This window comes from Phoca vitulina, unplaced genomic scaffold, assembly GCF_004348235.1.
Source record: "Phoca vitulina isolate PV1807 unplaced genomic scaffold, GSC_HSeal_1.0 scaffold13, whole genome shotgun sequence".
NCBI classification, from domain to species: Eukaryota; Metazoa; Chordata; class Mammalia; order Carnivora; family Phocidae; genus Phoca; species Phoca vitulina.
This window is the reverse complement of record NW_022589716.1, coordinates 21157924-21174467: the sequence shown is the minus strand read 5'-3', so window position 1 is coordinate 21174467 and position 16544 is coordinate 21157924. Positions and strand designations below refer to the sequence as shown.

The 16544-nt window shown below is 41.2% G+C and overlaps 1 protein-coding gene across 5 annotated transcripts in view; it reads left to right on the top strand.

Annotated features, from left to right (window-relative positions):
* Positions 1-16544, top strand: part of ADAMTS9 (ADAM metallopeptidase with thrombospondin type 1 motif 9) — a 161562-nt gene that overhangs the window by 27552 nt on the left and 117466 nt on the right. For 3 of the 5 annotated variants that reach the window (XM_032411696.1, XM_032411700.1, XM_032411695.1), the window contains exons 4-11: positions 904-1193; positions 3349-3432; positions 3531-3646; positions 4559-4599; positions 4707-4812; positions 9315-9461; positions 10694-10835; positions 11826-11921. In XM_032411696.1, the coding sequence (XP_032267587.1) occupies positions 904-1193; positions 3349-3432; positions 3531-3646; positions 4559-4599; positions 4707-4812; positions 9315-9461; positions 10694-10835; positions 11826-11921 (1022 nt within the window). The remainder of the gene's footprint in view (positions 1-903; positions 1194-3348; positions 3433-3530; positions 3647-4558; positions 4600-4706; positions 4813-9314; positions 9462-10693; positions 10836-11825; positions 11922-16544) is intronic. The other 2 variants (XM_032411699.1, XM_032411697.1) reach the window with 1 other exon arrangement.

The following is a 16544-nucleotide window of genomic DNA, read 5'->3' as shown; positions in this document are numbered from 1 at the left end:
AATGAATATTTTCTCCAGCAACACAAGCATCAAGCCAAATTGTGGACTAGCGCTTCCCAAAACATTAACATGTTTTGTTAAACTGGAGATTCTGATTTATCGGGGCTGGAGTGGGGCCAGAGAGTCTGCATTTCTCACAGGCTTATAGGGGCTACCAATGCTGCTGGTCCGCGGACCACACTTTGAGCAGCCAGATTGTACAGAACTGAGGACGTAGCTAGGCAAGAGTCAGAATCTGGCATTGCACATCACGGCCTCAATGGCCTGTTCATCCTCTCTGAGTTTAATCAACTTCCCTAACTGAGCCCTGAACTAAATTAAGATCAGAGGCGACAAATAGCAGTGATTCTATTCTTACATTTCATGTAAAACAATGATTTCATATGGTAATAGAAAAATACCTTGTCATGCGTTTTCTAGAGTCCCTTTGTATTGTCTGTTAGCCTGGCCACCTCTCAGACCTCTTTATCCTGCAGCTCATTGAATAGCAAAAGTGGTGTATAGGAAACATCTCCATTTCCATTCTGTGAAGCCCAGTACCTGTGCTGGCCCTTACTGTATCTATGGCAAAGAACAATGAATGGAAGCCAGTTACATTCCAGCAAGACTTTTGTTACCAAATGAAAAGAGTCATAGGCAATTGCTTCCCTTAAACTCCTGCCTGATTTCCTAATACCTTAAGTGAGCATTAATGCAAACTTCCAGGGAAGCTAATTTCAAGTCCTTAGTCATTTAGAGGAGAGTGCAGGTTGAGTTTCTCCCGTAGAGTCCACAGTGTGTAGAACTTGATTTTGTATGTAATTTGACAACAGAGGCATCATCTTTTAAGATGTGGCAAATGAAATTCTTAATATGAAGGAGAAGTGGTTTGAAATGTAATGCATACCCTCCGATTTGTTACAGAACACAAAAATAGTCACAGCAAAGACAAGAGGAAAATGAGAACAAGAAGATGGGGAGAGAGGCGTAGCCTGGCTGATGACGTGGCGGTATTAAAAAGCAGCTTAGCAACAAAGGCGCTTTCTGCCTATGGCAACAAGACGGACAGCACCAGGGATAAGAGGACCCACAGAAGAACAAAACGTTTTTTATCCTACCCACGGTTTGTAGAAGTGATGGTGGTGGCGGACTACAAAATGGTTGTATACCACGGAACAAACCTTCAACACTATATTTTAACTCTAATGTCAATTGTAAGTACATTCAAAAGAAGGTGATTTATGAGGTCCCTAAATGTGCCATTGGGAAATGGGTTTCCACCCAGTGCTTTGGAGGATCATTCTCAGGGCTGGCATTTCAACGATTCAGGCAAGTGACTGAAGAGAACATCAGATGATTTATTGGTTGCCTTTTTATAATAACAATAATGGGGACAGGGTGGAGTGTTTATTCTGTTAGGCAATGGGCTTCGTAGTTAAAAGGCATCATTTCTAATCCTCCTGGCAACTCTGCTAGGTAGGATTATCACCCCCATTTTATAGATAAGAAAACTGAGCCTCAGAGGAGTTAGGCCACTTGCCCATGGTCTTGTGAAGCTAGTAAGTGGCTTAGAGACTGCATGTGACCTCTAGAACTTCCCAACCCCAGTGCTCCTTGTCTGACATACACACTTGCACGGCCAGCTATGGGTCTAATTAAGTGGCCTTGGGATGAGGCCCACAGGATCTCTCCCTTTCTATTTTCCTACTCTCACTTTGAATCGAAAAATCAATAGAATTACATTATTAAAAAAAAAAAAAAATCAAACAGAATCCAAAGACCAGTCATGAAAAAGAAGTGTCATTACCTACCCTGGCCCCTTCCAGGAGGCAACCACCGTTAAAAGGTTTTTTGCATATGTGTCTAACCAGCACTGCCCAGTAGAAATATAATGCAAGCCACATATGTAATTTAAAAAAAAAAAAGTAAAATTAGTTTTAATGATGTATATTAATTTCTGTCAAAATGCTGTCATTTCAAAAATTGCTAATGAGATATTTTAGTTTCTTTCATACAAAGTCTTAAAATTCAGTGAGTGTCTTACATTCAACAGCACATCTTATTTTAGACAAGCCACAAGCCACATTTCCAGTGCTCAGTGGCCACATGTGGCAAGTGGCTACCATATTGGACAACACAACTAAATATGTATGCACATACAAAGTTTCTCAAACCAAAATAGAACATTCTAATACACTGTTTTACATATTGTTCTTTTCTTTTAAAAACATTGGAGATTGTTCTATAGCAGCCCATACAATCTACCCTCATTCATTTTAAGACTCAACACAGCATTTATTCCAATGGATTGACCTTAATTTATGTGAACGGGAACGTACTTTGAATAAATTCCCCCAAAAGGATGTGAAAAGCAACCATGTTTGGGACCTATGCTTTTAGAGTTCTTCTTCCCTCTCCTTGGCCTATGCTTCTCCTAGTCTTTCCCCCTCCCTGCTGTGAACCACTCCCTTGTGCTCCCCACCCCACTCCTCAACCTGCCTGCCCTGCATTCCCCCCTCGCCTCCCTTCCCTATGCTCAGTCCCCCAGGCCCCAGCCCTCTCCTGTCCTGGAGGAGGGAGAGGAAAACCTAATCACACCTTGCCCAGACTCAAGTCTATTTCTAGCCCATAAATTCAGACCTGTCAGAAGAATTTCAGTTATGAGCCTGGATTTTGGGTCAAATTGATGTAGCATGAGCATTCTGGCTCCGCCACTCAGCGCTGTCTATAGTCTTGGCAAAGTTACTTAAATTCTCTGAGCCTTAGTTTTCTCACTTGTTGTGCAGAGATTGTGATACCTAGCCCAGAGTTTTGCTCTGGGGACTAAATGCAAACGTGTATGCAATTTTCAGCAAGGATCTAGTACACAATAAGCATTCAATGAACATTAGCTCTCATAATTAACGATAATAATGAAAGCAAAACCAAACCAAACCAAACAGGTTACCAGGTTGTGAAGAACACAAATGGGAGGTAAACATGAAGAACAACTGTATTAGCCAACGTGGTCAATGTGAGATTCCATAATTGGGCAATCTGGGACTTCAACTGGGATGAAAGAGCTTGCTCAAAAATGAATATCCAGTGTTTTGGCACAGAGAACTGTTAAGTTGTGTGGCAATGCAATTTCCAAGGAAAACACTTTGAAAGTTAAACTTGTTGGGATTCATTCTTATCTGAAACTGCCATCTATGAATTTTTCAAAGAGAGTTTTAAGAAATGTTTGTTGAACTAATGCAAATTCAAAACTACAAAATGCATATGTTTGCGTGAAACGTGGCAAGAGGTAGAGCCCCAGCATAAGAAGTGAATTGCTTATTGCTTACACAGAGTTCACGATTAACCTTGAAAAATTTATCTCGGTTGCAGGTAGCCTCTATCTATAAAGACCCAAGTATTGGAAATTTAATTAATATTGTTATTGTGAACTTAGTTGTGATTCATAATGAACAGGTAATCAAGTTTTTTTTCTTCTTTCTTGTATATGTATCCGAAATGGCATATCTCAGTGGTGGTACAATGGGCCAATCATAATTCTTTTCTGCATTTAGGAAGGACCTTCCATTTCTTTTAATGCCCAGACAACTTTAAAAAATTTTTGCCAGTGGCAACACTCGAGGAACTCTCCAGGTGGAATCCAGCACGATACTGCTGTTCTTGTAACGAGGTATATGGATTTCTCATTCATCAGCTCTTTCGGTTTCCACTCATGTTTGGTGGGACAAGGTCATATATTCTTGGTAGCCAGCCCCTAGTACAAGGTTCCCAAATGTCAGCACTATTGTGGAGGCTGCCCTGTGCATTGCAGGATGTTTAGCAGCATCTGTGGTCTCTTCCTACTACCTATCAGTAGCAACCTCTCCTCTCGATTGCGACAACCAACAATGTCTCTGGGGGTGAGGGGAGCAAATCACCCCTGATTGAGAAGTATGAGCCAATAGGTGCCCAGTAGGCAGGAGATGTGTCAGGCCCAACAGTAAACGCCCTTAGACCAAAGGCAGCTGCTGTTCAGATGGAGCTAGTTGTTACCATGCCACGAAGGTGTCCAGTGTCACCAACTTCTGTGATCTTGCAAGAAGTCAGAAATACGGATTTTTCTTTTAAGTGAAATTTTCCAATTTTTACATGGTAGCAACGAACTCAAAAATACTTAAAATGCCATGTAGGGCAACAAAGAGGAGTGCTGTCCTGGTAGTATTTCCCTTCAGCCATGTTGGAGATAGTCACAGTCACTTACTTGTACGTGAACTGACATGAGAGGCATTGAGCCTTCTCAGGAACGTTCATGAAGAAACTAGAATCACGGTAGGAGGGAAAGCCCAGGTTGGAGAGGTTTTCACCTGCTCTGTAGCTACCCCTGTGGCAGAAGAAGCCCTCTTGTTGTAGCTTTTAATCCTTACATCACTGGTTCCCAAGATTTTTTGAGTTACAAACCCTTGGCCTCCTCAGTTCGGTCTTTGTAACCACCTCCCCCGCGAGGGGGGCACTGTTGTGAATGCCTAGAAGATTGTCAAGTGTTTACTTGTGTTGACATATACTCTTTGGTGTTGTCGTGGCCCTAAGTCTGCTTTGCTTTCAGACAGGATATCTGCAGAGCTCATGACAAATGTGACACGTTAGGTGAGTCCGCTGTGTGCATCCTCTGTGGCTACAACAGTTTCCTGCATTTTTATTCCAAGCCACAATTGCTTTTTCAAGTAAACCCTTCTTTTCTTTCCTTTGAACAGGTCTTGCTGAGCTGGGTACCATCTGTGATCCCTACAGAAGCTGTTCTATTAGTGAAGACAGCGGATTGAGTACGGCTTTCACCATAGCCCATGAGCTGGGCCATGTGTATGTTTCCTTTTTGCATTTTCATTTAATTCTGAGTGACCTAAAACTTTTCTTCCTTTGCATCAATGAGTATCCCCTTGATTTGAGAGAGGGCAAGGCACTTCTTGAGTCATAACAGAAATTTCAGGGTTGAAGAGCCTCGAACCTAGTTGACTCTCGAAAGCTGAGTCATGCAGCGCCCCCTCTTCATCCATAGCTGACGTGCATCTTGGGTTTAACTGCACACATTTACGATGTAACATCTAGTCTTCTCCTTTCCTGCTTGGAATTGGAGGAGTGAGGCCTTTCCAGCCCACCCACTGAAGCAGAGCATCCATTAGCGTAGGAAACTTTCCCGAGTAACATCTTTATCTGGGAGGGTCTCCCTTCATTGCCCTGGGTCATAAGATTTTTGCAAATCTAGATTGTTCCTGGCTATCGATAGATAAGGCTTTCATTCAGACATTTAGCCTCTGGGCACAGTGATGTCCCTCTTTCAGAGAAGAGATTGAACAAAGATACAGAGAAGAAAACTTAACTATGGTCACTTAGTGGTCATTATGAAATTGGCTTTTCCTTTTTGTTCTTTAGAAACAGAGCATAGCTAGAACATGGGGTGAAACAGTGTAAATTTACTAGAAATTATTCTGATTTTTGATCTGCATTGTTTTCTTTCTAGAATGATTTAAATACTCATACTATATCTTTTAAAAATAATTTTCTCAACAGATGTCACTGATATAGTTGTATATCGATTTACATGTCAGTGTTAACCTTGTTTAGAGGTAAATAATCTATTAAGCAAGCTTTTTTATTCAACAAATGCTTTTTGAAGGCACCTATGTGCAGTGTGCTATTCTAGAAGTAAAGCAAGATGCATATATATGCATTGTGCAGTGGGCTATTCTAGAAGTAAAGCAAGATGCATATATATGCATTGTGCAGTGGGCTATTCTAGAAGTAAAGCAAGATGCATATATAGAGGCATCTCCAGTTTAGTTCAACATATAATGGGTTTATTTTGAAACTAGTAACTTCGAAGCATATTTTAGGAGCACACCTGTTTTCTTTTCTCCAAAGGAAATATTGTCAGATGCCCAATATTTATAGCACAAAAGCAGCATGGCTTTCATTAAGCAGTTGTGGTGGGCCAGAGTCCTGCTTAGTCAGCTTCCTCTCTGTCCTTTTGGCTTTGGAAATATTTTTGTGAAACTCAAGGATTTCTTGGAGCTCAGTTTGAAAACTGGTCCCACCAGCGTTTCCCGATACACAAGGGCTCCAGCACAATTCCAAGAGAATGGTCTATTGGGGGAGGGGGGGAAGGAGGTTTATAGTCAAGTAATTAAAAAAAATTTTTTTTTCTTCCTGGTCTAGCCCTGCTTAGAGTCACAAGGCTCAGTGACATAAAGTAAAGGCTCTGACAAGTCCTGTATTAAAATAAACTGCTTAGTTCTGTTTAACTCCGTTTTCCCAAACTTATTTTAATAGAATCTTTGGGGATTTTTGTTTGTTTTGCGTAAAGTCTAGTAAATTCCTTTAGACCTTTGAATAGGAGGTGTAGATTTGACCATGAAGAATAGGGTGGCATTTCAACAAGGCAACCATTCCTGCCTCAAGAGACCAGAATGAGGGAAGTTAGAGATAGGAATGATTCAAAGGGTGAGAGTTTGTGTGATTAACAGATTAACAATTACCCATAATCTATGGTTAAGAAAGGTATACTCTAAAGAAATATAGTTAATTTCCTTTTAATTCCTTCCTCACAAGAGCTTATAAACTCCTTTTAGGACAGCCAGTTTATGAAGTTGACATTTTAAGGAAAGTGAGAATTTTGATTAGCAAAACTGAGTATTTTCAGCCATAGAGGAGCCTCAGCTGGATAGTTCTATACAGTTAACAAACATCTCCCCCCACAAAAACCATGTCGTTTGCATTGGTCTAGGAGTTTTTATTTACATTAGTTCCCTTAAACTTCATAATCACCGCATGGTAGATACTGTTTCCCTGTCAAACGACCTTAGCAAATATTAAATTGCTCAAAGTCTAGTTGTTAATGTTGGGGTACCAGCATGTAATATTGGGGTACCAGCTCTAACAGGGAAATCAGCTGGGAGCCAGATACTCAAGTTCTGGACTGAATTGTTCTAATTCTGCATTCTCTTTGACTTGAGAAAAATGTATGTTGTTTCCCTCACTATTAGATGGGGCTAATATATATGCACCTCATCTCAAGGTGCATATATCAGGAAATTTTAAAAAAATGAAGTAATTGGTGAATGATGAGAGTTATTAGCTAAACAAAAAATGTATTTCTGGCCTGTTAGTGAATTCTTTTTGTTTTGATGCTTTGTCTCATATAGTTAGGTTTGCTTATATTTAACAGAAAATGAATATCCTTTTTTTTTTAATTTGCTACAGTACTTTGTAGCAGATTTTCTAATGAACTTCTTAAAGATTAAACATTAAGTTGTTAACGGTCATGACTCTCTGATAACATAAAACCCTATTGGGGAGAAAAAAGCAATTGATCTTGTATTTGTTGAGTATCATTGGATGCTTCAAAAGCAGCTCCTACCTTCTCATACCTGCTTCTAGATGCACCAAATCTGAGTTGGGGGGAATTTGGGAAATAACTGACTCTGCTGGATACAGAAGTCCTTTCACAGTCTTCCTGACAAATCCTCCACAATTTGTCTAACAGGAGAGAATATGCTTTATATATATTCCAAAACACAGGGGTTTTAGAATCAGACTGGAGTGGTTTCCAATCTCAGCTCCCTCACCCCATCACCCATGTGACCTTAATCAAGTCATTCAATCTCTCTACAACTCATGTTTTCTCATCTATAAAATGTGGGTAGTAATAGCACTTTTCACATAAGGTAGTTAAATGAAGTAAACATCTAACACAATTAACACAATTAACACAATTGCCTGGTACGTTGTGAATGCAAAAAAAAAAAAAAAGTCTTGGTTATTATTTTTTAGTGAAGTGCTCAGTGAATAATATTATCTAGCCCCTGCTGTGAGCAAACGTGCCTGACATTTGAATGAAAAGAAGTTTTCTGTTGATGTCATGAAATAAACTTGATTTTATCTAGGCATGTTTGGGGTGATGAGTAAACACCAGCTCCTTCACACCACAGAAAAACAAACAACGAATGTTTGGGCATGTTGCTTGTGTGGGGTTTCTTGGTGTAGGTATGACACTGACTTTGCAGCTGGGAACGGGAGATGGGAGCAGTCATTCTTTTAAGAAAATGGACTCTTACGCATGAAGAACCACTATTCATTTTAACCTATACTGATGAAGGTTTTCTGTCTCGTAATTTCCACCTGGCAATTATTTCATCAGGCAATTACTGAGGAGCCCAAGTTGTTTTAGAAGAAAAAAACCAAACCCAAGAGAAATTAACGGAATGGACTTGACAGGCTTTTATCCCAGCTTTTAGATGCATGCGAAACAAGTCTACACACTTCTGTCTGGCTCACTGATTTCCCTATTGCAAGATGAACTAGTGGAGGGGATTCCCCCCTAAATGCAAAATTAGCCACATGCACCGATTTTGTGACTGGGGAGTCATCCAGAGAGGACAGCGCCTCTGAGTTCATTACCGGAGCTGAGAATGGCATGTGGGTCATAGAATTGATGTTTCTAGATTGAGACATGCTTCCTATCATTTTTCCCCCCATTTCCCTGGGCGAAGCCAAGAATGGCAAGTATGTGTTAATGCTGCTGCTGAGTTCCCTCCCAGGCCCGAGAGGACGTTGGCCCTCCATCATAGCCTTTTCTCGGGACAGAACCTGGATTAGTTTAAGAATCCTTTTGTGCCCAACTTTTTAGGAAGCCAGTACCAATCAATTGGCATTGGCAGGAAGCATGAAACTATTTGCCCTGTCTGCGTTAAGCCAATTGAATTGGCATGCTTCTGGTTTCCATGCTTGCAGCTTTCCTTAATGGGTTTATTGTGCATGAACTTCGCATACCTTTATAATGATATACCTACACGGCTATATCATTTGTCAACCTGACCCAGAAGGAGGAGATGCCAAGACCCATAGTGAGCCTCTTATTAGAAAGCTTTTGGCTTCAAGGTTTGACACTTGACAGACTCTTTATATTCACAGTGTTATCATAACTTGCCAAATTCTTAACTCTATAAATTGGCCTTTAACAGCTTATTAGGAATTTCAACTACTGTATTCTAGCACCAACTACAGCACGCTCAGAGCATCTGCAATTGCAAAAAGGACACCTAACCCAGATAATGGGCCACTGTACATCTTTTTTTTAATACATTAAAGACACTTTGTATTAAATTGGGTGAGAATTATGTTCTCTGCTCCACTCCATCTTGAACCATCTAGAAAGTTTTCTCCTGCTCCCCAGGATGTAGGTTCCTGTTCATAATGCAGAAGGCAGTTCATGTTTTTCTCTTAGATAGATGCCTTCTTGAAGCAGTGATAATAGCCCAGTACTTTGGTATTTATTAATGTTCCTGTCTTTGTCTCACTGGCCTTAGGTTTAACATGCCTCATGATGACAACAACAAGTGCAAGGAGGAAGGAGTCAAGAGTCCCCAGCACGTCATGGCTCCGACGTTGAACTTCTACACCAACCCCTGGATGTGGTCGAAATGTAGTCGAAAATATATCACTGAGTTTTTAGAGTAAGACTTAAACTTTCTTTGAGCCCGGGCTTCTAGTGTCTGGTCTCCGTGTAGTGAACTTATTGTGGGAAAGAAAATGTTGAGTCAAGCATTCCTTTGGAGTGTTATTTTTTTGTTGACATTCTTGGGAGGATGTAAAAAAAATACTCTCTGACATCTGTGCAGTTCCTCTCCTGGCCGGAGTTTTGAAGATTACAAACTGAGCTCAAGAAAAGGCCAGGATCTTAAAGAGAATATGTAAATGTGGCTTCGTTCTTGGCAAAGCTCTGAAGTCTGTCCGGGTCTTGGGGAAGGGCCCATGAATGTGATTACACGATGAGGGAAGGCCACAGATATTCATGTGGCTCTCACTTAATAATTTTGGCTCCGAAAAGGGGAGGGTAGTGAGATGACCCCAAAGAGGGTTATGTGGGTGGATGGAAATCACACAGACCACCAAGTTGTTGAATTGAGAACATTCTTTCTCTGTCTTTCTCTTTCCCTCCCTCCCTCACTCTTTCTCTCTCCTTCTTTCTTTTCTTTTTCTTGTTTTGTTTTTTAAGCTTCCTGCCAGGCAGCTCAAAGATCCAATTACATTATACAATATCCCTGTGTCACAGATTTATTGCTCTTCTCTCCCAGATGTACCAAAGGTTAAGTGATTGTCCAAGGTCACTGGGTGTATATTTCTCCAGCCACAGGGAAGAGGGGGCTTATTAATCAGAACTCACCAGGTGTGAATTTTCCAGAAGAGGTGTTTGCAGAAAAGTCAAAGAACTGGAGGGTTGCTGTTTTTCTTTTTAACCAGATGACCTGACGTGTTTCTTCTTATAGTTGTTGATTTACTCACTCTTCTACTCAGCAAACATTTACTAAAGACCTGTTGCTATGGTGTTTTTGAGCCCCGTGCTTGGATGAAAAAGACGCTATCTTTGCCCCTAAGAAGCTTACAATCTATTGGAGATGAGGGTAAAAAAACAAACAGATAATTGCCCTGAAAGCAGCAAATGCTGTAAAAGCTGCGTATTTCCTACTGACTGTGTTGTATGGAGAGCCAGAGTTCCATAAACAAGTTCCAGAAATAGAGCTTCAGCTTCTGGACATTAGCCTGGGATGTAAAGAATAAAGCACATTTGATAAAGGAACTATCCTCTCTACCTTTAAAATGGCGGGATGGCCTTCATTTTCATCTGGACCCTTTGACAGCCCCTTCTCATCACGGTTCTCACCATCTGTATTTTTCCTTTCCATAGCACTGGTTACGGCGAGTGTTTGCTGAATGAACCTGAATCCAGACCCTACCCTTTGCCTCCCCAACTGCCAGGCCTCCTCTACAACGTGAATAAACAATGTGAACTGATTTTTGGACCAGGTTCTCAGGTGTGCCCGTATATGGTAAGTGTTTGGGGGCCACTTCTGCCCTCATCCATTGATTCTGGATGTTTTTAATTCACAGTTTTCCACAGGCTTCTCACTCTAACATAGACCACTGGTGGCAAAGTGGAGAACAGTCCATTGACAATTAATGACAATAGTAGTAGTGATGATGACGATCAACAGTGATAGTGCTTGCTGTTAGGTGGTGCTTCACCTGCACATTTTCACTTCACTGTCGTGACAGCCCAAAAGGAAGATGTCGTTATCATTTTCATTTTACATGTGGGAAACTGGGGCTCAGAGAGGACAGGGTTACAGGGCTGCTAATGGCACAGCTCAGCCCTTTCCTCTCCTTGTCTCCTTTCATCACCACTGATTTGTCCAGGTGACCTTTATTAGAGGGACTCTTCTAGATTCAGTAAAGGTCATTCATGAGACAAACCTGTTTCCCTGTTTTAGCTTTTGGCTTGTCAGGGCTGTGTCCTATGACCACGTGAGGCTTGAAATCATTTCTGATGGTAGCTCAACTGGGGGGTGTGGGATATTTTAATGTGTGTGTTGTGGGCACTTGGACCAATGATACCCAGTGGTTATCAGGATGCAAATGGAAGAAAAAATGTGCTTCTCTGAGGTGCCCCATTCTCTTCCTTTGGGTCTCTGGTTGGTTGGTTTGGTGGGAGAGACTTAGGAGATAACATGGTGAATTGGGAAGTACAGTGATTCCATGGAAATAATAAAAATGTTTGAGTGAAACCTTCCCACGATTATATTCCTTTCTGTGTTACTCGTGATAGCAAACATCCCCCTTTTACACCACCTGAAGTCCTACCAGACATAGAAATGTGTCTCATGGGCTGCTCTCTGTAGCCCTTGGAATATTTTATCAGTCATCACACCAAGAAAAAAAAAGTCCCTTTCTAACCTGTGGTATCTTGTTGGCAATCCTTGCCTGGTTCCATATCATCTAATCATATTGTCACTGACTTGTTGTTTAACCGAATTGAACAGATGCAGTGTAGACGACTCTGGTGCAATAATGTGGATGGAGTATGCCGGACTCAGCACACGCCCTGGGCAGATGGGACCGAGTGTGAGCCTGGAAAGGCAAGTAGCACCCCAATCCGTTCTTTTGTCTTGGGGCAGCAGAAATGGGCAAAATGTTAGCTGTCGGCTTAGTCACCATTGTTTAGAGTATATGCTGATACAGTGTGTTTCAGCATGCATGATACTTTTTGGGGGTAACAGGTTCAACTTTACTTTTGAAAATTGTGAAAACTTACATTATGGCATAATACTGATATAAGACACAGAGCTAACATTATTGCCTTAATTTGAAAACATCCTTTCTCTCGTTTTATCATTCCTGAAATCCCGACATGCTTTTTAGTTTAATGCAGGACACTGTTTCTTTTTCTTCTGTCTCTTTTGGAGGTGGCAGTGGAAGGCTGTTTTTAAGTTGATGGAGCATCTTAAAATCAAGGAAACACAGGGCATCTGGGTGGCTCAGTCAACTGAGCATCTGACTCTTGATTTTGGCTCAGGTCATGATCTCAGGGTTGTGGGATCGAGCCCTTGCATCCAGCTCCACACACAGCACAGGGTCTGTTTGAGATTCTCTCCCTCTCCCTCTGCCCCTCCCCCAGCTCAGCTTGCTCTCGCTCTCTCTCAAGTAAAATAAATAGAATTTTAAAAATCAAGGAAACACAGAAATACAGTGAACTTCCTTTGTTCACTATGGAATACCAGGCTTTTTCCAGCCTGTGTTGGTCCCTTTAAGGAGCTGTGATGTCACCTGGGATATATGCAAATGTAAATTCTGAGTTGGTTATAATGGTTCCCACTTATTTGTTAATAACCAAAAAAATAAAAAAATCTGCGACTTATACGGTCCGGAAATAACAATGCCCCACACACCTAGAAGTGTGATTAGTACAAACTTCTGCACCTGGTATCCATCTAAAACATAAAAAGTTAGTATAGTAGCGATATCATCCTCCTCCTCATCATCATCACCCAAAAACATTGGCTACTAAAAGTTTTGGACCTTAACCTGATTTTTTTTTTTTTTATCCCTATGGCAAATGGCATTCTTTCACTCATCAGTGATGCAAACCCTGGGCTTTAGTCTGAGTCTCTTGTCATCCTTACATGTATTTTTCCTTTCTTCTCTCTTCTTCCCATTGTCCATTTTACTCACTTCTAATATTCTGTTCTTTTCTTGTTTGCCTCCACTTTGGAGGAATGAGTGGCACTCAGAATATTTCCATCGAAGGGTCCTCAGAAGTGACAGACTTTAACTCTCACTTCCCCGATTTTATAGAGTGGGAACAGAAATAGAAGTGACTTGTCCAAGGTCACTCAGCTCATTAGGGCAGTGTCCCCATACCCCAGCCCCTCCCCACCCATTTTCCTCCTTTGCTTTGTCTGAAGGGGCCACAGGGTCTATTGTGGTGGTTGTACCTCAAACTCACTGAGCTCCTCAGTCTCCAGTGGTCAAACAGGAGGACTAGTGACTTCCTTACTCATCTGCCATGGTGGTTGTAAAGTTACATGAGCTGGAGGGTATGAATGTTATTTGAAAAATTTTAAAGTTCAGTACAAAAAATTAAAAATTACAATGAAGCTGATTTTATTCTTGACTTACTTGGTGACTAAGTCAGCTCATGTTCTCACTTCTTGATGGCTGAGACCTCAGCAGTTGAGAATATAGCTTTCTCCAATAACAGCCCAACCAAAACTGTATATGGACATGGGCACAACAGCTTTTGCACCTTTCATTAACTTAAAGAGAAATAGATCTCCTTAGCCAGAGTGAATTTTTCACTTTTTGTGGGAGATTTAACTCAGCATGTTGATGGCCAAAAGATCATAGGTTTGAGTGGGATTATGGTTCTCAGGTTTCCATGGCAGCCATTAAGAATTCATTCATTCTTACAAAATGACGAAGTGTACAAAATGCTAAAGCACAGTGACCCAGACGGGTGCTAGCAGTTGCTGGAAGATGACAACAGACTATATACCTAGTTGATGACTTGGTTAGTTGGCTTGAGTCAGAGCCAGCCCACTCTATTACTTAAATTGATTCCCTTTGATCTCAGAAAAATCACTGGTCTTGTGTTATGGTTCTTAGCCAGTCTGAGACACCCACCTACTACGTCTATTTCTGATATATGTTATTGCTGGAAAAACCATAACAAAGACTTTTCAGTAATAGGATGAAGTGAATTATATTTCGTGAAATTGTGGTGAACAGGCTGCCAAGCTCACCGTAGCGGTGTGGTATCCCAGTCAATCCTGCAACACAAAAGAATTCGGGAGGACGTCTGTTGTATCTTTTTCTAATCTTCTGTTTTTGTAACAGGAGCAGAAGATAAGGGATTGCAGGGTAATCTTATACCTGAGGGATGGGGAAATTTGGGAGGTCTTTCAGAAGTCGTTTTCCAGGTACACTTGTGTTTAGCAAAAGCAAGAGACCTCAAGGCATTCCAAAGGGCAGGCTCAGAACACTCTGTGAGAAGCAACTATGCGGAGAACATGATACGTACGCTGGTAGTTCTGTTTTAGAAAAAGTGGCCAAGTCTAGCAGCTTTTATTAAAGATGTGGGCATATATGTGTTTATTTCCCTCAAGAGCATTTATGCATGTTGCAAATGCCAAAGATGGTGGGTTGTGGGCATAGAAATGCTTTGTGTTTTTTTTTCATTTTGTTCCGTTTTCTTGGAATTAGCAGTAAAATCCTATGCCTTTTCTCCAGCCGATTCTGACTGCCTTTGAGGTGGGGTTAATTTTTTTGTTTCTTTCTCTTCTTTTGGCCCTGCTCCCTCAGTAGTGATCTGTCTTGGGCTGCTGACACAATGTTATTTTGATGAATGACTCTAATTCTCTTTATTTTCTCCATTCTCTTGTTAAGCCCATTAACATTTCATTTTAACCCCGTTCATGAGTCTGAGGTTTGAAACTCTTGTTTTAAGCCTCCTTGGGACAAAATTGACCTCCAGGTTCCTCTTCCAACCTCCTAAAAGAGATGCGTTTAGGGAAAATACCATTTAAATTGTTCTGGACACTTTTAGAAAAGGTTGGCTCTATTTTGGCTTGGACTCCACCAGCTACTTAGTGCTTTGTTATGATGTAGTGGCTATTCCAGTATGTTAAGAATTGTTTGTCCAATTTGCCTGGTAAAATAGATTATCTTGGTAAATAGCTCCCAAACAGCCCTGATTTCCAGCCTCTGTCACTTCAGGCACTTTTCCTCTTATTCTAAGGTTATTCTTCTCCTTCTCTTTCTACCCATCAGTGGTCATATCAGTAAGGAATACTTGATTTGCCGACCAGTTTTTAATTAGAAGTATAGGAATTTCTTGTTACTTTGTAGAACTTATAAAATGTGTTTCTAGCAGCAAGATTTGAAGGCTGAATCTGAGGGTCATCTGCTATGACCCCAATTGAATATTAACTAGGAATTTTGTTTAGGTCAGACCCAATTATAGTAATGTAAACAAATTGGCTCTTTTCTTTTTTTTTTTAAATTTTTTTATTGTTATGTTAATCCCCATACATTACATCATTAGTTTTAGATATAGTGTTCCATGATTCATTGTTTGTGCATAACACCCAGTGCTCCATGCAGAACGTGCCCTCCTCAATACCCATCACCAGGCTAACCCATCCTCCCAACCCCCTCCCCTCTAGAACCCTCAGTTTGTTTTTCAGAGTCCATTGTCTCTCATGGTTCTTCTCCCCCTCCGATTTCCCCCCCAAATTGGCTCTTTTCTGACACAAAAAGAAACTAGTCCAAAATTAGGCAGGTTATGGAACTGTTGTGGCAGCTCCACAAATCTCAGAGACCCAGGTTCCTAATTTCTTCCTGTACAACTATCATATGCAAATGGACTTCATCCTCAAGGTCACAGAGTGACTGCAGCAACTCCAGCCATTAAGTGGGAGTTCCAGGCAGAATGAAGGCAAGGGGCAGGTGATGAAGGGGCAAAAAGACCTTCCCAGGGATATCACCCAATGAAGTCTGCTGACATCTGTTTGACTGCTCTTATCTGTACAAGAATCTGGGGACATATAGATTCTGTTTCCAAGGATAAAAGAGAGAACGGGTATTGAGTGGACAACTTGGGAGTCTCAACTTCACCTAACCATGTCATTAATCTTGCTTTTGTTTTAATTTTTTCTTTGTTTACGTGCCAAAATCATTGTCCCCATTTGCTCGCAATTGAGAGGCCATACATGTCACAGTGAAGAGTGTACTCTCGAGTCAGATTGTCTATGTTTCGGTCTTGACTGTGGCCTTACTGATGTTTGGCATCAACTTGTCTGTGCCTCCATTTTCTTTTCTGTAGAAATGGGGGTAATAAGAGTACCTATTTCACAGTGTGCTAGGAAGACTAAGTTCATATATATATCTATGCTTAGAACAGTGCCTGACCAATCCTAAGAGCTGTGTGAATGTTTGCCATTATCCTACTGACTTTATTTAAGTCAGGTCCCCTGTGGGTTCCGCTGTGTACTAGGTGCTTCAGATACGTTGTGTCTCGTGTTCTACTCAAGACAACTTTGGCAGGTTGATCTCCATTTTTCAGCTGTGGGAACAGAGTCAGGGACTCACCTAGGGTTACAGAGTTAGTCTGTGGAAGAGCCATGGCTCCGCACCAGACCACTGGCCTGCCAAGCTTTGTCCTTCTAAGGCCTTTGCTGTCCAGTATGGCAGCCAATAGCCAC